Source organism: Condylura cristata, unplaced genomic scaffold, assembly GCF_000260355.1.
Source record: "Condylura cristata isolate star-nosed mole 26May11 unplaced genomic scaffold, ConCri1.0 scaffold00003, whole genome shotgun sequence".
NCBI classification, from domain to species: domain Eukaryota; kingdom Metazoa; phylum Chordata; class Mammalia; order Eulipotyphla; family Talpidae; genus Condylura; species Condylura cristata.
In genome coordinates, this window is record NW_004567104.1 from 29,515,646 (window position 1) to 29,542,016 (window position 26,371).

Here is a 26,371-nt window from a genome sequence, read left to right on the forward strand (position 1 = left end):
ACCTTTTTAACTGTTTTCTGTTGATACTTTTTTTTTTTAAGACTTATTTATTTATGCATTTAGAACTGGCGTATAGGCCAGAGGTGCAGAGGAGGTGAGAGGATTCACCAGAGACAGAGTGGGGAGCAGAACAGGCAGATTGACAAAGTACACTGCTGAGAGAGCAGCGGGCGAGGTCTGCCACACCATGTGGGTCACCTCTGGGGCTGGAGCTTGAACTCACACTGAAGAGGCTGCGGCCAGCTTGCAGTGCTGCATCCTAAGCCATTGTGCCACCAGAGAGGACCCAAAATTTTAATCATTTTAAAGATTTCTAGTAATTTTGCTTTATAACACTGGGCTGCATTTTTCAATATTCAATTCTCAAAAATACCTCTCAAAAAAAAAAATGTTATGACTTGGGCTTCCCTCGTGGTGCAAGGGGTTAAGACTCAGTACTATCAAGTTATCAACAGGCACAGCTGCCTAAGTTCGCTCCCCCAGGCCAGGGAGCTGAGCCACCCAAATAGTGCAGTAGACTTCACCTGCCTCGCCCCCTGTTCTCTCAACAGTTTATTTAGTAGCTCCGTCTGTTCTGCTCCCCACTGTGTCTGTGGGGACACTGCCCCCCTATTTCTGGCCTGCACCCCAGTTCTTGTATGCATAAATAAATAAATCTAAAAAAACCACAAATGTTATGATTATTGAAGGTAAACATGTCATATTATAAACTATATATGCCCAGAGATACATTTTAGGAAATTTAGGAGTTGCAGCATATATAAATGAGTATCACATCACATTATTCTATAGAAAATTAACAATGCCACCATACCCTAGCCTATTGGTTTCTGTGTAGAACATGTTTGTTCTCAATGAACAGAAAGGCATGCTAGTCCTTTTATTTTTTTAATTAGCTTGTAACATTTTACTTTCTAATTTTTTTTTTTTTTTGGAAGTGTAACATTAAACAAGACCTTTTGCTTAAAAAAATTATCTGGAAATCAGGCCCTCCCTGGTGGTGCAATGGGTTAGGACACAGCACTGCAAGCTAGCTACAGCCACTTCAGCGCTGAGTTTGATCCCTGGTGCTGAAGGTAATCCATATGGCACAGCAGATCTCTCCTGTCTCCCCCACTGCTCCCCTCAGCAGTGTACTTCATCAATCTGCCTGTTCTGTTCCCTACTCTGCCGCTGGTAAATCCTCTCACCACACCTGCACCTCTGGCTTGTACCCCAGTTCTGTATGCATAAGTAAATCTTTAAAAAAAGTTATCTGGAAGTATAAAAAGATTTTCTGGTAAATACTACTGAACAAAATTTACCCTTTAAAATGACAATTTGAATTATCTTCTGACAAATTCAGTAATAAATCAGAACTAAATCTTAGTACGTAGTCAAGCCCTTTTGTCAATACATATAGTCAAAAGAAGTTACTGTAAAAGATAAAAGATAGAAATTCTTATTAAAGGGATAATCAATTTTGGTATAAATAATTTCCTGGCTTTCACACTTTTTTTGAACTCTGGAGTTTCAAACTTAGGAGTGCTGTCACTCTTAAGGCCTGCCTGTGATCTCCAGCCAGAGAGCTGACCCACATATGGCACAAGAGACTTCTCCTGTCTCATCCACTGCTCCCCTCAATAGTGTATTTCAGTAGATCAGCCTATTCTGTCCCCCATTCTGTCTCTGGTGAATCTTCCACACCCCACACCTCTAGCCTTTACACACAAAAAAGAAACGGTGGATTATTTAAAATTCTCATGAATTTAATGTTTAAATAAACCTCTTATTAATCTAAATTATTTTATACTTATTTATAATGATTTTTCAATTTTTATCTTAAACAGGAATGCTTCTATTCACATAACAATTTGTCTCTACCATATGAAGAATTTATTTTTCAAACCCAAATGAAAAAAGTCACTTTCACAAAGTAAATTATTAAGTTAGCAGAAATTATATTCCCTCTACTGGCTCTTGATGCTTGAGGATTTTCAAAGGTCTATATAAGAGAGAACTTAATTTTGGAATTAGTTGAGAATGATCCAAAATTTCCTCTGATAAATATAATTTTAGACATAAAAGAATTTACATTTATAAATGACAAACATAATTCCATAATTCTAGAAAAACACTTGTAGTCACAAATGACTACATCTTACATAGATGTATGGAATGCATTTAACAGTATAAAACTTATAGGGAAAAATGACCATATTTGAAAACAGCTACAAGGATCAAAGTAGAACACAGGATGGTAACAAGTAGAGTTACAGAACATACTAAAGAGGTATGTATAGTCAGTCCCACTGGAACAGGTAGAGTCACATTCTTATAAACCTATGGAGAAAGAAGAATAGAGACATTTAAAATGAATATCCCAAAGTTAGCCCAGCATTCTTTTCATTTTTTTAATAATAATATGTTTATTTTTCCCATCTCAGTTGGAATCCCCGTGGCTTCCCATCACCAAGTCATCCATGTGCCTTCACTACAGCCCATGCACTTCCCTCCCCCCACCATTTTTGATCCCATCCCCCCTTCCATCCTTGTAAAATGTCTCTGGTATATAGCTGTTCATTATTATTATTATTATTTTCTCCCCTGGTACTTTATACTCCTTTGTTTATCACTTTTAACTTAATTCTTTTCCCTTAAATGTGTTTCAGCCAATGTGATACCACATATAGTATTTTTGACTGAATGATTCTTTTGGATTCAACATTTTATAATAGACTATTCAATTTCCACAATTCTTAAATTCTAATTGATTCTGATTCTTTTCTTCTTTTCAGAGTATGTTTTTTAAAAAAGAAAAAGGTGGCTATATCCCAATGTCACCTCTGTAATCAAGTATAAATATTTACCTCTTCTTACTACTTTTAAAAAATATAAATTGTAAAATAATTACAGATTGTTCCATTTTACCAAGAAAGCAAACCTTAGAAAGAAAGAATTGGGAACAAACAGAAAGATACAAAAAGCATTAACTAAGAGGCAACTCATAAAAGAAGAGGGTAGAAAAAAACTGAAAGATGTACTGTACAAAGACCACTCTAAAGAAAGTAGATTTTGCTAACTAAAGAAGAAAGCTGTAGCATAGAAAAAGTCAGTACGAAATAAGTATTGATATTCTTCCAAATTCAATAACTGAAAACAAATTGGGAAGTCAAAACAATAAAAATGGCCCAAAAGAACCTGTATTTAGATTATACAGTACCAACATAACTATCTAAAAATCACAATTTAAAATAATGACTATGTTGAGTTTTATTTTTATTTTGTCATTTGTTCTGTGTAATAAAGTTAATTAATTTACATTGTCAAAAAATAAAAAATTTTAAATAAATTTTAATTCATATACCATTGTTTTTCTTTGCCATTCCATACTTCATAAGGTACATCAGCTACACTTAAGATTTGGGATTAACCCCAGATCTCTAGTTCCAAAAGTGATTCTCTGACACCATATAAATAAGGAACTACTGCTGCTATTAATAGTAAAAATACCATCAAAACCAAACTCAGCTTTCTATAGAAGAAAATAAAATGCTAACCCTTATGTAACAAAAATATCATAATTTTAAAGTAAGCTGCATGATCTAAAAGCCAGATAAGATATGAACATACTGATTTATATTTCATATTGTTCCACTGGCAGATATCCTCACTCTTCAAAGCACAAGGAGCTGCCACCTCTGACTGAGACCAACATTTCAAAATGGGAAAATCTGAGAAAAAATAGTAGAACATCATATCAGAAAACCTGTAGGTAGAGTAGAGGCCTTGGGTCACTCATGTTGGGATTTGAATATTCAAACATTTTAACATACAATATATATGATTTGGATCCATCTATCACATGCTGTTTTACTTTAGCAGCCTTCTTAGTGAAGGCCTAAAAAGTTCTAATAAAGATGGCTGAAGTTGAGCGTGACTTTGTAGCAAATCCCATTACACTTAGGGCCACTCTTTTAAAATTAAAAAAAAAATTTTTTTAAAGATTTATTTATTTGGGCATACAGAACTGGGGTACAGGCCAGAGGTGCAGGGCAGTGAGAGGTTTCACCAGAGTCAGAGTGGTGAGCAGAACTGGCAGACTGTTGAAATACACTGCTGAGGGGAGCAGCAGGCGGGTCAGGAGAGGTCAGCCTTGCCATGTGGGATCACCTCCCGGGCAGGTGGGGATTGAACTCATGTGGAAGTGGCTTTAGCTTCTTAGTGCTATTTTTAACCTGCTGTGCCACCAGGGAGGGCCCCTAAAATTTAAATCTTTTTGAAGTATGACATACTCTCCAAAAGTAAACAGATCCTAATTATACAACTTGTTAAATTTCCACAGGATAAACACACCCATATAAACAGCACTTGAAACAAAAAAATCGAACAATTTTCTGTTGGAAGAGGGTCACTTTTTCAGAAATTAACAGAAACAGAAATTAGGTTAGATGAACAAAACATAGCTTAACACTTTATTTTCTCAACATGAAATGTATGATAGCAACAAGTATATATGACTTAAGCCTCCCTAAGTGCTAGTTTTTCTTAACAGTGGTGTACTGACTTTTGTAAACATTCTAATCAGTCCAAATTTGGGAACAAATATAACCAAAATCAGAAAGGGGTTAAACTGAAAAAGGGCTTGCTACAAAAATGGAGAAATCATATTTATTTTATATTTATTTTCATTTACTCCACTTAACACCTAAGCACAGAATTAGCAATTACACTCAACACCAAAAACTCATTGAGGACATTTACAACAAACTAGGTGGTAAAAGTGTCACCTGAAACACCAAAATATACGTAAGTGCCCAAGACAGGTGTGCACCATTGAAGAGCTACAGGGGATGGTTGCAGAGCCTTTACTTACATGTAATATATATTAAGCTAGTATAAACACCAAAATATATGTAACTGCAAGTCCAACAATATCGGCATGAAGAAACAGCAGCAGAGGAACAATAAGGATCAATGGTAGTAAAAAGGCACAACAGAAATTATATAACTACTCATAAAAGAGCAAAATACTACCTATATTCTTGTCAAAAATAAAGACCCTTGAGTCTGATCACACTTTTGGAACAGCTACCAATTTTCAGCAATTACAAGTCAGATGAACTGCACAATGAACAATCATCAAAACCCCAACTATGAGAAAGAGGACAAATAAACCAAATTCCTTAACAGATAAAATTTGAAAAAATAAAAAAGATAAATAGATGAGATTCTTGTCAATTAGACTTCATGGAAATAAAGTTTTCTAATGGGCAAGACCATGCTAAGATACAGTGTCAAAGAATGCCTACTTAGGTGGTAGAAGTATAAAGAATATAGAAGCGATGAAAAGTCAAGATAGTATGTCTAGAGGAAAGGTGGTGGTTATGATTGGGACAGGATACACAGATCTACTAAGGCTCAGGTAACTGGCAAAGTGCTATTTCTCAATTTGGATGGTAGTATTTGCCTAATAACAACTCACTAAACTATGCATTTGTGAGTTTTTCTCAATGTGTACTTTGTTTTGCAATCTAAAGTTAAAAAGAAAAAAGATCTCTTTTATCATTCCTGTCCTTCACTTTAAACTCGTCATTATACCTTTATTTTTATTTTTAACCTACAGGAAAGACTTGCAATACTCACCCTGGTCGCAATACATCAATAAATCAGGATTGTTGACCACAATAAAAGTTTCTCCATCTTTACTATGTGGGCGATGGTAGCGGTAATGCACAGGCAAAAAAGCTTGGAAACAATCAATACACTGCATATCTTGTCTAGCATAAATGAGAACTTCAGATTCCTTGGATAAATAATTAGGAGCTTCTATATTAAAGTCTTCTGACACCATTATCGCCTGTCAGAAAACAAATATTAATCCAGAAAGATTCAAGACCAAAATGAAGCCAGAAGATTGCTATATAGATGAACAGAAATGCCAAATTTACCTCTTATAAATACCCATTTCCCTTTCATGTTCAATTTTAAGTTGAAAATATAAGATGTAAGATGTGATCTAAGTTTAATAAAAACATATTTACTAAAAGAAAATTGAGGAAAGTATATTCAACATGCCAAATTTCCAAACAATAAAAATTATTTCTATGTAATTTCCTTATTAATCTTTGATTAAGTGACAGAGCAGGCATTAAGAGAAATTTTGTAGCATTATTCAGAAAGAATAAAAACTTCAACAAAAACAGTTAATTTTGCATTGGTTAAAATGACTGGTATCACTCTAATTTCTACCCTTCAGGAATAAGATCATGAGCACTGTGGTCAGGAAGTCAGAACAAAGGTGTGTACCCTGTGTTGGGTTACAAAAAGTTAACAGGGGGAAAAAAAGGGTACAATTTTTTTCTGGAAGATTTATTTATGCATTCAGAACTGGGGTACAGGCCAGAGGTGCAGGGGTGGTGAGAGGATCCACTAGAAACAGAGCAGGGAGCAGAGCAGGCATACTGACTGAGATGCATAGCTACGGGAGCAGCTGGAGAGCTCCCCTGCCAGGGATCGAACTTTCACTGAAGCAGCTGCTGCTAGCCTCACAGTGCTGTGCTCTAACTGGATGAGCCACCAGGGAGGGCCCAGTGGTAAAAAAAATTTTTTAAATATGCTAAAAGTCATTTAAAAGTAAGTATTCACCAAAAGTAAAAAATGTACACCTGGCAGATTAAATTATAATGTGTTTATATATTATAGACATATAGATGTACATATACATCTACATATAAAGAGAGGCACACACAAAAGTATCTCTCTCTATATATATATACACATTTATTTAAATCTATGTATTAACATGCTCTCTATAACCAATGCAGATCCTCTGTGCAAACCCATGATGATAGTTTTTTCTCAGAGAAAAAAACAGCATTAACTTCTTCCCATTTCAGTAAGTACACTAATTCTATGTGACCGTGACACCAACTGTTATATTCTTCCACATTTTCTTTCTTCTAGCATTGATGGACTAACAACTCTCCCTAGCAAAAGTCAATGAATTATATAACTGCATGAGTCACAAGGACTCTCTGAGGTGACTATCCCAATGAAAATATTTTTCAAGTATCTAGCCCTTATGTGAATACTTACAATGACTAGCAGAGAGCTTATCACTTCAAGTCCTCTCACTTTATCTACTGGCTGATCTCCCAAAATCAAAATTTTATCTACTAGCTGATCTCCAAAAATCGTAATTTATTATTTCATATTTACCACAAGATAATAGCATGTTATCAAGAAATTAAACCTAAAATTTGCACTGTAAAAGACAAGGCCCCCCCCTTTTTTTTAAGGGTCCACATTTGTTCATGACAACACTCAACTACATGTCACAAATCACCTCAGCAAAGTAAAATCAGTTAAGCTATTATAAAATTGTACTATATATATAACATTTGCCAACTTTTTCTTATGAACTAGTGCTCTTTCAAAAAAAATTCACCAATTAAAAGACAGTAAAAGAGGCTCTTGAACAATAATCTAAAAATGTTAAACCTTTTAAAATTAAAGTGTATAATACTCTTGTAATATTGGGACTTTAATTCTAATCTTTTTTTATAATTAGTCTGGCTAAATGTTTATCAATTTTAGACATCTCAAAGAACCAGCTTTTGTTTTTACTGGGTTTCCCTATAATGTTTCTGTTTCCTAGTCCACTGATTTCTTCTATGATCTTTGTTATTTCCACTCTTCTTTTATCATGCATGTATACGTTTTCTTTCTATAGTTTGAGGCTTCATTGAAATCACTGATCTCAGAACTACTTTCTAAAATAGGCATATGAGTCCCCTTCAATACTGCTTTAGCAACATCCCACTAATTCTGATATGTTGTATTTTCTTTTTCGTTGAGTTTAAGGTATTTTCCCTTTAGATTTCTTCTTTGATCCATGGATTACTTACAGGTATGTTAATTAGTTCCCAAATGTTTGATGCTTTTCTAGAGGTCTTTTTGTTCTGATTCTAATTTAACTTCTTTGTAGTAAGAATATAACTGCATATAAGACTTGAATTCTTCTAAATTTATTGAGTTTTTTTATGGCTCAAATATGTTCTGTCTTGGTAAATGTTCCATGTACAACTGAAAAGAATGTGTATTCTACTGTTGTTGGAGAGAGTATTGTACAAATGCCAGTTAGGTCAACTGTTCAAATTTTCTATTATCCTTACCAATTTTCTGTTAATGTATTCTATCAATAAAGAGATGGGTTTTGAAATCTCCAAACTATAACCTTGGAGTCATCTATTTGCCTCAGATTTCTACCAGTACTTCTTTACCCATTCTGAATCTGCAATTAGGTAAATAAATGTTTGGGATTATTCTTTTTAATAAACTGATCCCATTATCAAATGACCTTAACGGTAGCAACAGTATGCTCTGAGATCCACTTTGCCTAATATTAATATAGTCATGTCTGCTTTCTTTGAGCATGCCATATCTTTTGTTTTAAAATTTAAAATTCATTTTTTCTAAGCAACATACAAATGAATTTTGCCTTGTCAGATTTCCCAAGATGAGCATTTCTGCTTTTTAATGAGGATATTTATACATCTGCATTTAAGATGATTTCTGATGTGTTTAAGTTGAAGTTTATCATTTTAATTTGTTCTCTGCATCTTACAAATATATTTGTTCTTTTTCTACCTTCTTTTGGATTAATTGAATTCCCATCATATAATTCCATTTTCTTGTAAGTTAACTTGCATTCATGCCAACAAAGACATAGCATATGACCTAAGCTGGGGTACCCCATGTAAAAAGAAATTCATTTTCTAAGAAAATGGTTGGTGATTTTATTAAGTGGATTTAATGTGATCCCAAATACATGTCATTACAAGTCAAGAAATGCATTTAAATTTGAAACCTATTAAAATTTTAAAAGCTTAATTCAGAATTCATGACTCAGTTAAAAAAAAAATAAGATAAAAAACACTGAGGTCTATCCTTGAGTGTGTATGTATCACAACTACCATATGAATAAGGCTGTATCTAAACTGACATCCAGACACAAAACTGAGAACACAGGAAGAAACTTGGTAGCTGGATAATTACATATGTACAAGTTTATCACTGTATATTTTTTGTACCTCCTGAGTTGTGAATCCTGAGAATGTAATTATCTAATAAAAAGCAACTAAAATATTTCAAATAGGTGAAATTACAAATAAACTGTCATCATAAATAATTACAGTTTATTTACCTTTTATCATCCATATATAATCTTGTGACCTAAGATAATGCTTCCCCAAATTTCTTAGTAAGGCTCATCTGAGTCATTAGGAACAAGCTTTTGGGTCCAACATAAACCTACTGAATTAATAGTTCCCAGAAAACAATGATCAAAGTTAGGAAAACTTTTAGCAAAGTCAAGTAAACCCTTTACTTTTTCCACGTCTGGAAAGAGCAACAACTTTGCAAATGGACAACACTTCATTTCTTGGTTCTAAAGTTTACTAATTTACTCAGCCTCTTTGTACATTATTTCTTTACATTCAAAATGTAGATAATATCACCAGGGTTGTTATAAAGGTTAATCTACTTTAAGAATGTGGGACAGTTCTTTAAAGTTTAATTTTATTTTGCTTCCTTTAAAATAAAAAAAGCAGCTCTCTGGCATATAGCTATCCAATAAATAATAATTTCCTTAACTCCCATATCCAAATTACACAGATGTTGGGATAAATGTCCCTCTAATTTAACAAAGTTGCCGCTAAAGCACTAATTATTAATCATTTACCTTCTCAAGACATGTATACATAATTTTTTTAATCACTAAACTATGACACATTCTTCCCAAAAGCATTTAACTATTTCACTTTATTTAGCTTATTACTGCAGCAAAGTATGGCAAGTATCATTCACTTCTCAAATACTCCCATCCTATCTTGCCTACTAAAAATAATAGACAAAAATTAAGGCAAAAGCCTTAATCTGCATTACTGCATCCCTAAAAGAATTTCTTTAAAAAATCCTCTAATAGAGTACCTCTGTTATGTTTCTCTCTTGCAAGGAAGCCAACTCATATGGATCCACAAAAAGTCCTGTTGGAATGTGCTGTTTAATTAAGAGTCGGCAAGTCTGCAAGTCCTCAATGCTTTCTCCAAATTTCACTTTTATTACAAGGTCTCTGTAAGACAAGTATATTTATTTATTTTAAAGGTTTATTTATTTATGCTCACAGAAATGGGGTACAGGCCAGAGGTGTGGTGGGTGAGAGGATTCACCAGAGACAGAGAGAGGTCTGCCACGCCATGTGGGTCAGCAACCTTGCTGGGATTGAACTCAGTGGCTCCATAGAGGTTCAAGATGCAGTTCTTTAACCAGTTGTACCACCAAAGGGAGCCCTATTTATTTTTTTATGATTTATTTATGCATACAATTACTGGGGTACCCGCCAGAGGTGAGGGGAGTGAGGATTCGCCAGAGACAGAGTAAAGAGCAGAACAGGCAGACTGAAACACAGCATAGAGAGGAGCAGCAGGAGGTCTGCTGCGACATGTGGGTCACCTCGTTGGCCAGGGATTAGAACTCCTTCTGCAGTGGCTGCTGGTAGCTTCACTTTAACCCCAGTGCTGCACTTTAACCCCTGCACCACCAGGGAGGCCCCCAAATAAATATATTTAAAGTACATCTCTTTGCTTTTCAGATATCATAACATTATATTCAAATTATGGTAAAACTGTATTTCAACTTAGTTTTTCAAAAGGTTATAATGTCAAATTAAATATATTAAGTCACGATCAACCATTAGATCTTTCATAAATTCACATACCATAAGCTATATATAGTACAGTATTAGTGGGGAAATAATGAAAGATCAATGGAAAGGAACAGAATCCAAAAATAGATACATATTTTTAGTAACGATGCCAAACTATACGGTGGGTAAAAATCTTTTCAACAAATGCTACTAAAACTACTAAATAGCAATATAAAAAAAGTGAACTCTGACCTCTACTTTACACCATATACAAAATTAACTTGAAATTAATTATAAGTTCATATATAACTGCCTGAGCTTTCTATCTAAAGGGACATTTTGCAGGGAGATTCAAACCATGAAAGTTTTGCTTGACTAAGAAAATATGAGGAAGTTAAAGGAGGCTGAAGAAGCTGAAAGTCAAAGTTCTAAGTTCCAAAAGAGAGAGCACTACACAGAAAGAACTCGAGAAACTCAAACTGGAGTCCCTTTTAGCTTCTACTGAATACTATGCTAAGAATGCTAAGAATATACCACAAAATTGGACAAAGAGTGATAGAGGCAAAGAAAGATGAAAAATCTTATAATTTCACACAGGTTATGATATATTTGGATTCTACCAACAATAGTGACCAAAATGCACTAGAAAGAAATCTCTAGGAATTTAAAAGGATTGAAATCACAAAAGTATGGTCTCTAACCACAATGGAATTAAATTAGCTATCAACAAAAGAGTCACTGCTTATACCAAAGTCACAGCCTCAAGCCTCTGAGTCTTATTTTTTAGGCTGTACTAGTGATCTGCCAGAAAACTCAGTCCTAGCCTCACATGCGTGGTCTCAGGGTTTTGTTTTTTTTTTCATTTCCAGAAAGAAAAAAAGTGACTTGATTCCTAGAAATTTGAGAGACTGAAATTAGGGACTTCCTTCAAACTTCAAATAGCTAATCAAGGGGCAACAAGACACAAGACAAATAATTGAAAATAACGTTATACCAGTTCAAACTAGCACTTCTGGGAGAGCCTACTATTGGCCAAATAAGTTTAGAGCTTTATTTTGTGAAGGCCAATTTCATGAATTCAAGATCATAGCAACTGAGGCTACTTTTGAATCCAAAAGTCAAGGTTGAAAGATGGGATAAAGCTGATTAAAAATGATACCACCGTACAGCACAAATGTGTTACAAAGGAGCATGAACAGCAACAGTTAAGATATCACAAATGAATCGTTTGCAAGAGCAAAAATTAGGCTAAAGAACTTCAGAAGCAAGAGAGTTCTAATGTTGTCATAGCATTACCAAGAAAAAAGGGTAACCTAGAATAAAAGACCCATAGACCCAGAAGTCCAGTCTTTTATAATATGCCAAGTTTTAATTTGTGGAGATATCAGCTAAAACATCAATGAATGAAGTGAAATACTCACAAACAGTTACTAAAACAAACAGTCAAAGAATGAACAGCAGAATCCAGGAGCAAAGTCTGTCAGAGGAAGAGAAGATTTTACTAAGCCCACACAGTCAAGCAAGAGTCAGTGTGGTAATAACTAACTCTCCAATTTGAACTAGCTCAAATATTCTGTTTCCTAAATGTTAGTAACCATGGAACTGGGGCATGTAACCAGCCTACTATGACTTCCAAAAAGAAGAGATCTTATGAGTGAAGTTTCTAACACAGATGTGGTTTGTGTTTAATTTTTTTTTAATATAATAGTTTATTTTTACATCATTTTGTGCCTTTTCCCATCTTAGTTGTAGTCCTCGTGGGCTTCCCATCACCAAATCACCTGTATGCCATTATCATAGTTGTGCTTAATTTTTAATAAATGTGTGTCTCTTTGACTAACATTTCAGCAATAAAGGGGAGAAATAAGAGATGTACCCAAATGTGCCTCCTTCATCTCTACCTACCAAATTATTTAAATTCTTTGAACCCTAGTTCCCTCACCTAAAAGACAACAGAAGTATCATCCACCTCACAATCTTAGTAAATTTAATATTGTACACATAGATTCTGGCAACATGTAAATATGTAAGCATGGTAAATTGTTTTCTTCTCTTCACCAGCTATCTTAACCATTTGTTCAAACTATGAAACACATAAGAAATCTGTCACTGATAAAGCAAATGATTTTTCAGTTTATTCATTTTTCAATTATTGATTTTTTTGTTCTAAATTATATGAAACTGTATTTGGAAGGAAGTATGAGCAACTTACCTGTGGAAACCATCTTTCAAAACATCTTGCCTCAATATAATTTCAGAACAAGTGGGCCTTATGCCTACAAAAATGCAAAAATTTTTTTCTTTTTATAAAATAAGCACTCAATGAAAGAACATTTAAATAATTAGAAAATAATTGAATGAATAGTCTTTATACTTGCTCTGGAAAAATCTAACAAACCTAAAAACACAACTTTAAAAACTTAAGCAATTTGGGCCCTCCCTGGTGGCGCAGCGGGTTAAAGCACAGCACTGAGAAGCTAAAGCCACTTCCGCATGAGTTCAAATCCCGCCTGCCCCAGAGGAGACCACATGGCGTGGCAGACCTCTCCTGACGCGCCCGCTGCTCCCCTCAGCAGTGTACTTCGTCGATCTGCCTGTTCTGCTCCCCACTCTGTCTCTGGTGAAGCCTCTCACCGCCCCTGAGCCTCTGGCCTGTACCCCAGTTCTGTATGTACAAATAAATAAATCTTTAAAAAAAAAAAAACTTAAGCAATTTGTACTACATATAAATCTACTTCAAACACAGCTGAGTGGTAAAGAACACTGACTCTGGAGTTGGATGGTATAGTGTCAGTTAATATATTCAACAGCTGTGTGACTCTAGACAAGATAGTTTACTTCTCTACTAGTTGCCATACAAACTTAATATATGAAGCACTTAAAACAGGGACTACCATATAGAAAGTTCTCTATTAGTCTGCTACGGACATACTTTATTTCTTCCAGGACACCAAAAAGAACAGAAAGGCTTATGAGTCAGGAGATCTCAGTTCTAATCCCATTTCATTTAAATTGTGCACCAGAAACACACTGGTACTTATATTCATATATTCTGCAAATCTGAGATGGCTTTTGAAGATGCTGGGTGGGGTTCAAAAAACTGGAGGATTTTAAAAGGTTAAAAGGATTCCTTTAGAAACTCTAAATAATCAGAAATCTCATTATACTGACTCCATGCAGAATTCAGAAATTAAAACTACTGTTCAATGTCAGCATCACGAAATTAAAATTTTGGTTACTAATAATCAACTATGTTAGGCATCTTGCTATATTGAACTTTATCCCATTTACAAAAGCTAGAAGTATACAGAAAGATCATTAAACTAAACAGAGAAAAGGTGACTTACAAACACTATTATAATTACTAGATGTTTACGATTTTAGGGCACAAATACCATTTTCAAAATGAATTCATTGCACTTAAAGTCACCTTCAATATTTTTTTTCTCGAATGTTACTTTATACGGTAATTGTACATTAAACTGATTCTGAAAACTTAACCCTTCCACAGCTGGAAGCATTCTAAGAGATCACCAAATCCAGTTGTTATTTTTTACTTCACTATCCTTTCTTCCAATACACTTGGAAATTTAATACTTAAACAGAAAATCAGAAGTTCACAGATTCTAGCCTCCTAATACTCTCATTTTACAGATAGGGAATTCACTTGATCTGTACTTTCCTTTCCCTACCAAAAGGTATTAATCAAGTGGACCACAGCATCAAGAAAGACAGCACTCTAGCCCCAACATGGGTTCAAAGAAGTAAATCTGTTCGCTTGTCCAGTCAGCGTCATAAAATACCAGCCCGATTCAATCTACTGTCCAAAATATTCCTAAAACAAACTCAGCCGTTCCCTTTCCACCGCACCCTCCGCCCCACCAGCCCGGGAGCTATTCTGAACTAGGATTCTCAAACCTCACAGAGCACCGAGTTCTTGCTGATCCCTTGGAGGTCAGCGACTTCGTGTGCATCCCAAAACATTCCAAGATGTTTCACGACCGTGCTATTTTAGCAACAGTGCCGCCAGTCCCGCCTAGGAACGCCAAAACTTGTCTCTCCAGGCACCCGGGTGCCGCCCCATAGCAATGAAGGGAGCGGAGGGGAGGAGGCGGGGCGGAGTGGGGAGAGAAGAGAGCTAGAAGGAAGCACGCGGCCTTTATTAGCCTCCTCCGGTTCACCCTACACTTCTGGGGTCGCACGCCGAGGCACAGAACTGCTCCCCGCCCGCTCGGTCCTCAAACCCCGCGCGTACTCCCGCAGCCTCCTCAGGGGTCCCTTTACCAGCGTCGGTGCGGGCGGAGGTAAAGGCCGAGGCGGGGGTGCAGGTTAGCCCACCCGTCGCCCAGAGAATCAGCCAGGCCCCAGCCTGGACGGTCACGGCGCGCGCTGCCAGGACGCCGGAGAGCAGGCGCCCGAAAGGAGCGCGCGGGGACTGAACGCGGACGCAGGAGCCAGCGCACGCCGATAGCACTCAAAGCAAGGCCCGGACGGAAGTCGCGGTGCGCGCGCCGGCCGCCTAGCAGCTCCCTAGATCCCGAAGCCCCGCCCCCGCAGGTTCGGAGGTCGCTCTAGGCGGCCGGTCCGCCCTCTAGTTCACGCCTCTCGATGCCCCGCCCCTTGCACGCTTGATAAGGGGCGGGGGGCGGAGCCGCGCAAGCGCCGTGACTGTGCCGGGGATGTTGCTGGGGGAACGTCTCCTTAGGGGTTCCCTCTAGCCAGGGTCTTACCCGCGCGATGTCCGGGGATCCGAACAGGCTATTAGTTCTTGGGCTCCGCCTCTACACTTGCAGGTATTTTCAGATCCCGATCTCCTGCCAGGGAAGCCACGGCACAGTCACGTCTGCGGGGCGGTAGCGGTCTCCTCTTCCTGCATCACCAGGCTCCGCCCGGCCTCCGAGTCGGAAGTAATGTTCCTGCGTGCCCTGCAGGTGGGTGGAAACAACCTCTTACACAGTTTTAGACGTTGGCTTGCAGAAGATGCACTTTCAGTACTTTTCTAAAGGTAAGAAAGTCAGCCTTGCTCAAGGGAGGGTGGGAACAAAGGAAGGATCGTCTATCTATAGGCAAAATACTTCACTTTTTGGTGTTGTGGAGGATGGTGGCAAGATTATGACATTCATTGATAACTAGGGAGAAAGTATCGATGGCCAGTGAGAAGAGTTAAATGTGCCGTCTGTCTCCATGACTTGAATTTGTAAGTAAGGCTAGAGAGTATTGGATGCTGACTACACAGCAGAATAGAGGGCCTCAGGACAGGTATCTCAAAGAAGGATGTGTCAGAAGATGCTCTCTAAAACTACAAATAGTAGTATCTACTTGCTAAGAAATTTGGAAAGAGTGTTTTTAGAAGAAACACTTAAAATAATTGAAACTGGTTACCTACAGAAAAGATAACAGGTTTTTGTTAGAAACCTCATAGTTATTTTACATTTTAAGTGGAATACAAATATTAATAAAAAACTGTATTTTGGGGTGGTTTCTTATTTTCAGATTGTATTGTCTATAATCTCCTTCCTTACCCCACATAACCCACTGCCCCTCACGTAGCTAGTAATAACTTAGCATGTGCCAACCTGTCCTTTCCCCCATGCTTACATAACACAGAAAACACACACATAATAAGCTATAAAAATGTTATTTTAAAGAGTCTGTCGGAGGTAAAAAAGTTATATTATTGAGTGCCAGTTGCATCCATCACACTATACCGAGAATGAAGACTGGAAGGAATCAAGGATGATTGCTTTATATATCTACCCCCTTAAATTATACCACTCAGTTTTCTTCAGTGAACATATATTAAATAACTGTGTCACTATAGGGACATATAGTGATTCTCTGAGAGAACTGAGTTTCTAAAGTTATCTCCCTATGCTACTTTACCTTCAGGTTCCTTGACATTTGCAAATGTTCCTGAGAATGTCATGGTCACATCTAAAGCAGTTTCTGTTACTGTGTTTAGGCCTTGTGTTTAAACAAAGGATGAAGGAATAGAAAATATTATCCTGCAGAATAGTGTTTCTTATAATGGAAAAACATACAACAAGACAAGTAATTTGAAATCAAGGTCATGTGGCATTATTGCCTTTTATATGCAGAGGCTGATCCTGATTCCAGTCTGCTTTTTTTTTTTTTTAAATCAGGTTTCTAGATTATATGCACTTAGAGGATGTACAGAAGTTGTATCTTAATAGTGGGTTGTCAGAAAAGTCATGACATATATTTTCTGTTTTTCAAGAAAAAAAATATGTCATGACTTTTTGGACAACCCAATATTAATACTTTGAACTATACTAGAGTGTGTATATGGAATGCCTGGTATTGCATTGGGATATTGTGATAAATAGTGAATGTGTTCCCTGCCCTCATGAAACTAATAGAAAGGTCAAAATTAAATAATTACCAAAAAACTCGAGTGTTATGATTGGGAAAGTAGAAGGGGACTGGTCTGGTCTGTCAAGACATAATGTTTAAGGTTAGAAGACTCTTGGCACCTTGACACAGAGAGTACATACTCTCTGTTTTAATAAATTAAAACCACTATATAAGATCTTGGATCAACTCAGGTTTCATATACAACCTTTGACTGAGTACAGTACACTAAGAGATCCAAACTGAACTGTATTACAGGCTTATGTTTGAATAAATCCGCACCCTTCGAGTAATCAGGGATCTAATAGGTTAAGAATAACCTAGGGCCAAATTGAACTTTCATGGTTACTCTGGAAACATTGGACTTGACAAGCCAACCTACATCTCTAGAACTGGACTGGAGCCAGATCTGCTAGGAAAGAAGAATAGGGAGGAGTGTGATTTACTCAGCACTTAATTCTTTTCCCCCTTTAGCAGGAAGTCATTATATGACTAACACATTTTCATCAGATTTCCTCTAATTTACCCTGAAGTATATGTGAGAATGATGTGCACTGCCAAAAAATGTGGAATTAGGTTCCAGCCTCCAGCTATTATCTTAATCTATGAGAATGAAACCAAGGAGAAAAGTCGCCAGCGCATCATGCCTGTCCGCAACTTTTCAAAGTATTCAGGTACCTAATGTTTATCTTGCCTTATATCTTAGATATTCTGTAAACTACTTTCTAAAAATATTTTAGTCTCATGTAACGGAATGGCATGGTCTTCAGAGTTAGGCAGATCTAAATTTGCATCATAGCTCTATAGACCATATGACTAGCTAAATTACTCAGTGAGCTTCAGTTTGCTAATCTGTTAAGAGGAAATTGCTAATTCCACCCTTTCAGAATGATAGTGTGGATTAAATGAGATAATATTATGCAGCAATATCAATTCCCATCTCTTCCTGCAAGTGTTTTTTACTTGTCTTGATAATTTTTTAGAAACAGTACTAATACCTAAAACCAGTACAAATATCAGTATAAATAACCTTTGTTTCTTTTTATTTTCTCTAGTTGAAAGTGTTAATGTCTCCTCAAAGTAATTTTGAGTAAAGGAAATAAAAAAAACACATCCCTCCGTTCCATCCCACACTAAAAGCTTGATATAAAGGAATAGCTTTGTAAAATAAACCATTCCCAAAATACCTCGTATCTATTTAGCTATAAAAGCAGATAATACTTTGAGTAGCTTGTGGTGTATCAGTGTTTTGTTAACAGTATGTGATATATAGTTTTGTTTCCCCATTCTAGATTGCAACATAGCTGCAGAACAATTAAAGAATAACCCTCGGCACAAGAGTTACCTGGAACAAGTATCTCTCCAGCAGCTAGAGAAGTTATTTAGCTTTTTACGAGGTTACTTACGGGGGCAGAGTTTGGCAGAAACAATGGAACAAATTCGTCGGGAAACAACCATCGATCCTGAGGAAGACATGAACAAACTAGATGACAAAGAACTTGCCAAAAGGAAGAGCATCATGGATGAAATTTTTGAGAAAAATCAGAAGAAGAAAGATGACCCTAATTTTGTTTATGACATAGAAGTTGAGTTCCCACAGGATGAACAACTTCAGTCCTGTGGCTGGGACACAGAATCAGCTGATGAGTTCTGATATAAACCTCAAAGAATTTGTTAGGTTAACAGAAAATTCTTTAAATAAAGAATGTAGATTGTTTCTTAAAAAAAAGCTGTGATAAAAACTAATATGTATGTTTTGGTCATAGTTGGATTGCCCATGTTACTTTTCCAAACCAGGGCTTTAGAACATCTACTATGTAGGTGCATGAGGAATAGAGGAAAACAGAAATATAGTGATCTGCCTTTAAAGAGTTATAATCTACCTGAAAGATAACCAAAAAAAATTTTGAAAAGTTAATTACAGTATTAGGCCATCAAACATTAGGACCAAGTGTTTGATGAAGACTAGAGTCAGCGTCTAGGCTGCTGTCGGGTAGAAAAGTCAAAGAAATTGTCCTTTAGAAAAGTGGGACTTTGCCTGTATTGGATAGAAATCATTTTAGGAAAAAGAAAGAGGGCGGGAGGTGTAAGGAGAATTAATGAAGAGATGGGAAAAGGTTTCTATTTAAAAAACAGTAAGCAAATTATAATTTGGCAAAATGGTAACCAGGGATTACCCTATTTGTATTATGTCTTTATATGTATTTACTCTGTTTTAAATGTGTTTAATTCTGAAGTAGAAGAATGCTCTTGCAGAGTGTTCTGGACACTCTGGAGCTGCAAATGAATATCATTTGATGGACAGCAGGGAAATTCTACCTCTCTGGTATAAGGAAATATATAATAAAGACATTCTGAAACCCTAACCCTATGTATAAGAAGTTTATTTATAAAATAGGAAATGTACCCATAATAAATGAACAATAAGTACTGCCAGTTTAGGCCTATTTATGAGTTTAGATCTACAAAGAGAAGGTTGTTGTTGAACAAAGTAGTGTGTTTATAGATGTTTTCTAAAAGAAAATAAATGCTGATTAAATGAAACTGCAAAAATAATTACTTTTTTCCTGTCTTTATTCTTTATCATTAAAAACTCTATTAAAGGGATTATTATTGTAGTGGTATTATCAGGGATTTAAGACACTCATGTCTCACTTGTATATTTGCCAAGGTAGTAAAAGAATTTTCAGAATTTGAGATCCTTTCATCTCTACATAAATGTTCTATTATGTAGATGATATATTTTAAAAGTTGACCTTAGTTGGTTTTCCCTTTCTACTATTACAAACTGCTATTGCAAATAAACTTGTACATCCTCTATTTTGTATGTGTGCAAGAATATAAATAATAGAGGAGAATTTCTGGGTATGTACATTCTAATTTTTTTTAATTAAAAAAAATTTTTTTTTTTTGGATAGAAGAGCTGGGCTGTAGTCCAGAGTTACAGGGGGTGAGAGGATTTGCCAGAGACAGAGTGGGGCACAGAACAGATGGATGTTAGTAAAACATACTTTTTTTTTTTAAGATATTGATGCACACTGTTAACGGGATCAGTGGGTGAGACCCCCCACACTTACCCCCTTTCCATTTTAGAAAAGATTTGACTTTAGTCCAGTTCTAGAGATGCATACCCAGTCTATGAAGCAGAGTTAGAACAAAGCTTGAAGGGAGTGACTAGGATAGAAATTCCAGAATATGAAAAAAGAAACAGGACAATACACTTAAAGCTAAAAGCTAAAACTATATAACTTTTCAAAGACAATAAAGGAGAAAATCTTTATGACCTTGGTGTCTTGGTCAGCTCAGATTACTATAACAAAAGACCATAAACTGACCAGCTTATAAACAAAATTTTTTCTGACAGTTCTGGACACTAGATGTGTGAGTCAGGCTGCCAAGGGTGTGCTGAGAAACATCTTTTAGATTGCAGAGCACTGACTTATAGTATTTTCACATGATGAGGAGGAGAGCACAGAAAGCAAATTCTATTGCAACCCTTTTTTTTTTTTTAAAGATTTATTTATTTGTGCATACAGAACTGGGGTACAGGCCAGAGGCTCAGGGGCGGTGAGAGGCTTCACCAGAGACAGAGTGGGGAGCAGAACAGGCAGATCTACGAAGTACACTGCTGAGGGGAGCAGCAGGCGGGTCAGGAGAGGTCTGGCTCGCCATGTGGTCTCCTCCGGGGCAGGCGGCAGGCTGGAATCGAACTCATGCGGAAGTGGCTTCAGATTCTCAGTACTGTGCTTTAACCCGCTGCGCCACCAGGGAGGGCCTATTGCAACCCTTTTAAGGGTACTAATCCCATTCATGAGGTCTCTACCTTATGATTTCATCTAATCCTAATTAGTTCCCAGAGGCCCACCTCCTGATTACATTAGAAGTAAGATTTTGATGTAAGAATTTTGAGAGGACATAAACTTTTGTAACACTCAGATTAGGCAAAGAGGTCTTAAAATGGACATATTTTAAGCATGATCTGTAAAAGAAAATATTTGATTAAAAAGTTTTGTACTCCAATGATAATACAGAAAACATCAAAAAACAATTCCTGACTCAAAGAAAATATCTTCAGACTGCATATCTGAAAAAGAGACTCTTTTTCAGCTGTAAGAACCCTTACAACTCAATAAAAAAAAGAATCCAGTCTTAAAATAAGCAAAAATTTGCATTAACATTTCACCAAGGAAGATCTGCAAATGATTAAAAAACACATGAAAAGTTGTTCAACATCATTAGCTATGAGAAATGCAAATTAAAACTATAATGAGATATACTTCCTACCCACTAGTATGTTATAAAACAACAACAACAACAAACAATAATAGCACGTGTTAGTGAGGATGTGGAGAAATGGGAACCCTCATACAATGTTGGTGGGAATGGAAAAATAGTATATAGTCACTTGAAACAAGTCTGGCAGTTTCTTAAAAAGTTTCACCCAGCAATTCTACCTCTATGGCTCTATGCAAAGAAATTAAATCATAGATCCACCCATTCATTACAGCATCATTCATACTAACCCAAAAATAGAAACACTAAATTATCCATCAGCTGGTAAGTAAAAAAACAAAATGTATACTGCTAGTATGATTGAGTACTATTCAGCAATAAGACTTATGCTAAATGAAAGAAGCCAGATAGAAAACATTACATATCATATAGCCCATTTACATGAAATAATCAGAAAGGGCAATTCTGTGGAGGTACAAATCAGATTAGTGGTTGCCTGGCACTGGGACTGAGGAATAGAAATTGATTTCCAATAAACACGAGATTGTGTTTCAGAGGTGAGGGCAATACTCCCACACTGAATTGTATGGTTGCACAATTCCATAAATTCACTAAAAATAATAGATTTATGCCCTTAAAAACAGGTCAACTTTATTACATTTTCATATATATATATATATATATATATATATATATATATATATATATATATAAAAAGGTGTATAGGTTATATTTCAAAGATGATGTTTAAAAACAGAAAAAGGAATAGAATTCATGTCTACAGATCATTTATTCTAAGGATGAATAGGAAGGATCAAAGATGTGTGTAAAACCATTTAAGCTCACAGAGAAGTGGAGATTGGGAAAGGTTTTAGAAGAGACAGGATAAATGCAGTCAGTCTACAAACACACACTTTTTGAATATTTGCTCTGAGAAGGTTCCCAGTAAAAGAGTGGGTTTAAAGAAAAGGAAAAACAGAGAGATCACTGATATAGACAAATTATGATGCCAGGGGTGGGCAAGGGTTATGATTTCAGTTTTCTCCTTAATGGACTAGACAAAAGCCAGCTGATAATAGTGAGACTGAGGAAGAGCTAGGGCAGAGAGTAAAGAGAGAGAGGGAAAATGAGAGGTCAGCAGAAGGACCTTTGTTCAGAGGCAAGGGTGAGGTTGGCTATGTTCAAACAGGTGGAGGAAGAAGACTGTGGGTGTGAAACAACGGAAATCCAATCTAGCAGGAGTTAGAAACTGAGAAGGAATTCCCCCATCCTCACCTCCCCTTAAACAAACAAACAAAAGAACTTCCTGTGGTTAAGTTTACAAAAAGAGTGTTAATGACTGAATTAACAACCCTCCTTCACACTAAACATTTTAGCTTTCTTGCCTCTAAGTCCTTCCCTAAGTGGTCTGCCATTTTACACTACACAGATGCGGTTGACCATCTACCCAACATCCTTTATCCTTTCTCAATAACTACACTTAACTGACTTCACTAACTACAAAGACTCAATATTTTTTGGAGATAACCCATCCCACAGAAGTCTCAGAGGATCCAGAGACCAATCCTGATTGATCTAGACAAACCTCAGCAGTTCTATTCCGTGTCTATGATTGATTTAGAGATAGGCATATTACCCAGTTCCAGTCAATGAGATATGAAGGGGGATCTATAAAGTCTTATGAAAAAGGGATCCTCTATTTGTTGGAGGAAAGAAAAGCTCCCTGGATGTGGCTGTATGTGAATGTCAGACCTTGAAAAAGCAGTTACTGTAAGGCCAGTTTGAGGATGTTGCTCGTAGTTAATGACAGCCGCCGGCATAATGCATCTGGAGTCTGTCCTACTTAAGTGTCATAAAGTTATACAATTTTCCACTTTAAAAGTCTATTGAAATGGATAGTTTTCTGTTTTTGCTACCAAAAAGAAAAAAAAATGCTGTTAACAAAGGAACAAACCTCCTTCACTGGCCTCTTTCATGGTCCGGGCTCTCTTTCTCAAGGGTATGCACAGGGGCCTCTGGGAAGAAATTGATGCAGTTGACAGAGCAAAATGAGGGACTGAGGAAGGTCAGGGTACTGGCAATAGCAGAATATCAGTGATGTCGTCTTTTGAGTTCGGGGTCCCTGGGTTCACTCTGGGAAAGGTTTCATCAGAGCTCCCCTTTCAGTGGCACATGGCGAGATTCTTCATGAGACAGAGACTCAGTTATATCTAAAGAGAAAGTTTATTAGAAAGAGATGGGAGAGGGGAAGACACTGGTTAGGTGCAAGTGGGCAGGAAGAGCTACCCCGAAAGGGACAGGTTTGCAAGGGAAAGAGACCTGCATGGTTGCAGGCAGGCAGGCAGGTGGCTGCTGCCATGCAGAGGGAGAGTAGATGGAAAGAAGCACCTGCATAGGCACAGGTGGGCAGAGAAGCGGCTGCCCCGAGCTGATGGAGAGACTGTCCAGATATAGACAGCTTCTCTTTGGGAGGGGCCCACTCCTTGTGAGCCTAGGTTTGTTGGCTTTGCATAGAATCTGAGAGGTTGGAGATTCCCTAGTGAGCTTCATCTCCATATCCATGTCCTTGTCTTTACCTGGGCGCCAGGCATCCTGGCTTTGGTGCCCTGATTTTATGGCTGTGTCAGCTGCTGCCTTGGCCCTTTTTACCCGTCCCTTTGTGTGACTCAGTCTTGTGATGCCTCTCCTGCATTCTTTCCTCCATCATCAGTGAACCTTGGAATTTAGGACTGGACAGAGTGCCTGCCTGGAGCTAGAAGGAAGCTGAACCAGATGGGAGGAGCTAAGCAGTATAAAATACCAGAAAAGGTGACATCAGCAGGAAACTCTGGCAAGCTGTGACAGGCCAGCTTGGGCAAACACAGACAAAGCAATTGGGTCAGAAAAGGGAACTGCTGAGTTAAGAGATCTCAAAAATTTAGCGATTCCTGGCAGTGATGAGATCCAGGAATCTGAACTTTCTAGGCCAAGATTGATAGGGAAATCCAGGAAATCAAGAAAGTTATAGAGTCTTATGAAATTAAGGTGTACAATGGAGCAAAAGTTCTGGGTACCCGGATGAAGGGAAAAGGGGAAAAGAAAATCAGTCAAACCTTAAAGTCATTTGGGTAGATAGAAAATGGTTTTGTGCAACTGATTTAATAATTTGAAAAAGAAAATGTAAACAGATAGAATTAATGAGTAGATAATAGAATGAGGAAAAGAACAAGTATGGAGAAGTAAAATATAAAAAGGTGTTGTTTTTTTTTTTATTTCATATACATGCTCCTCCAGAAACAAGCAATTTAGTTGAAAAGCTGGGGTCAGGAGCAAGGAGGATTTTCTTGAGTAATATAGAAAGTGCACTGTGCATCCTACAGCTATTTCCCACTGTAATTCCACCTAAAATTGCTAAAAAGTAAAAAGAAAAAACACCATCATCAGAGGTCGATGTTTGTTTTTGTTTTCGTTTATCAAAAGGTGTCTGGGTTGGCTTGGCACTGAAAGAATATTATAGTTTCCTAAAACTTAAGCACTATGCTTACACCTACAGCCAGGGCTAGTGCTAGGGTGAGCTTCGTTCAGCCTTTATATTCCTTTCAAATAATTTTTTTACTGCTAAATTTTCTGTGTTATATGAGAGTCGTTTGTTTTAAGAACTTGGATTTGTGCTGTTCTAGATAATAAGGGTATGGAAATGAACAAGACAAACAAGACCATGCTTACACGGGGTTCACATTTCAATGAGGAACAATAATCTGATAAGGAAGATACATGATTATCTGTGCTAGCCAGTGAATTAGGTAGGATGATTTGGACTTAAGCTTTCATTACTTCATCATTCTCTTCTGCAGAACCTATAACAGTTGGCAAGGAAAAAAGATAAAGCCCACATAGGCAAGGTCCAAGATCATATAACTAAAGCTCCTGCATAACCAACTCACATTTTATAACATTAAATACCCAATAAGCTTTATTATTTTTTTAAACCAAATCTATTTTTTCTAGCTGTTTTCAGCTTGTTTATTTGTTTTTTGTTTTATTCCATTTTTTATAACAGTTTATTTTTACATCATTTTGTACATTTTTTTTCCATCTCAATTGTAATCTCCGCGGGTTTCCCATCACCATGTCACCCGTGTGCCATCACCAAAATCCCGTGCACTTGTTTTATTCCATTTTTTAAAAGAGCAGCCCGACTGATGAAGTACACTGCTGAAGGGAGCAGCGGGCAGGTCAGGAGAGGTCTGCTGCGCCATGTGGGTCATGGCCCAGGCAGGATCAAACTCCTGCTGAAGTGGTTTTAGCTTCTTACTGTTGTGTTTTAACCCGCTGTGCCACCAGGGAGGGCTCTTATTCCATTTTTATGCCCTTCAAAGAGCTGAAGAGATGTTACTCTCCAGAGAAGGACTCCCCACTTAGTTTTCTGTTCTCTCTCCTTTTGCCCCGAGCCACCAGGAGCCCAAAACTTCCTTGGACCATGGCTTAGCACTGATGGGGCCAGTGTGTGCTGTATTATCTGTCACTGAAAGGATGACTGAGAAAGGTACCTCAGAGGACGGGATGTCTTCATCATCTTCACCCTTGCCCTCAGTTTCCTCATCAATAAAATGGACCCTAATAACTGTCTTCACTGGGCCAGTGAAAGATTAAATAAGATAATTGTGAGCATAGTATAGTACTTGGCAAGGAATAAGTGTTCTGTACATGGAAATTTTAAAAAGGTCTCTTGTCTTCACTTCTGAGCTCCACATAAAGGTTAGTGGGAATTCAGATGTATAAAGATAACGTGTACCATGGCTCAAGGTTACTAGACTGACAAGTAATAGTCCACGGGTGAACAGCCTCGGGATTTGATGATATTTTCATGAATTGACTAAAACCAATAGGATGAGGTGTAGTGAGAAATATAAGGTCCAGCACACACGTTGAGAAAAAAGCTGGGGGTTGAAATAGTGAAAAGCCAAAAATTATTTGGACCAGATGGACATCCGGAGCACCTAGAGCTGCAGGTGAAGCATGGAAATCAGGTCAAGTCTGCAAAACCTCCCAATAAGAATTTGGAGAGGGGCCCTCCCTGGTGGCGCAGCGGGTTAAAGC

At 37.2% G+C, this 26,371-nt stretch overlaps 2 protein-coding genes across 8 annotated transcripts; one reads left to right on the forward strand and one right to left on the reverse strand.

Moving 5' to 3' along the window:
• Nucleotides 1-1,797: 1,797 nt before the first annotated feature.
• PIGX (phosphatidylinositol glycan anchor biosynthesis, class X) lies at nucleotides 1,798-15,155 on the reverse strand (the record flags this gene model as incomplete). Its single annotated transcript, XM_012730384.1, has 6 exons — nucleotides 1,798-2,322; nucleotides 3,613-3,713; nucleotides 5,626-5,839; nucleotides 9,973-10,114; nucleotides 12,900-12,963; nucleotides 14,972-15,155. Coding segments are annotated over 6 exons (849 nt in total), but the record flags the coding sequence as incomplete, so codon positions are not given.
• A 200-nt stretch (nucleotides 15,156-15,355) lies between these two features.
• Nucleotides 15,356-19,609, forward strand: CEP19 (centrosomal protein 19kDa). 7 transcript variants are annotated; one of them, XM_004675126.2, is made up of 3 exons: nucleotides 15,356-15,692; nucleotides 17,534-17,733; nucleotides 18,352-19,609. In XM_004675126.2, the coding sequence occupies exons 2-3, from the start codon at nucleotides 17,604-17,606 to the stop codon at nucleotides 18,711-18,713; spliced, it is 492 nt and encodes a 163-aa protein (XP_004675183.1). In that variant the 5' UTR covers nucleotides 15,356-15,692; nucleotides 17,534-17,603; the 3' UTR covers nucleotides 18,714-19,609. The 7 variants fall into 7 exon arrangements, with proteins under 7 accessions (XP_004675183.1, XP_012585369.1, XP_012585375.1 ...); XM_012729915.1 differs by having other exon boundaries at nucleotides 17,537-17,733; XM_012729921.1 differs by having other exon boundaries at nucleotides 17,570-17,733.
• The last annotated feature ends 6,762 nt before the right edge of the window (nucleotides 19,610-26,371 follow it).

Coding starts and splice junctions, on each gene's coding strand:
- CEP19 (XM_012729900.1), top strand. CDS start 15,668: ATGCACTTTCAGTACTTTTCTAAAG. Junction 15,693..17,592: donor CTTTCAGTACTTTTCTAAAG/GTAAGAAAGTCA, acceptor TTTACCCTGAAG/TATATGTGAGAATGATGTGC. Junction 17,734..18,351: donor CAACTTTTCAAAGTATTCAG/GTACCTAATGTT, acceptor TCCCCATTCTAG/ATTGCAACATAGCTGCAGAA.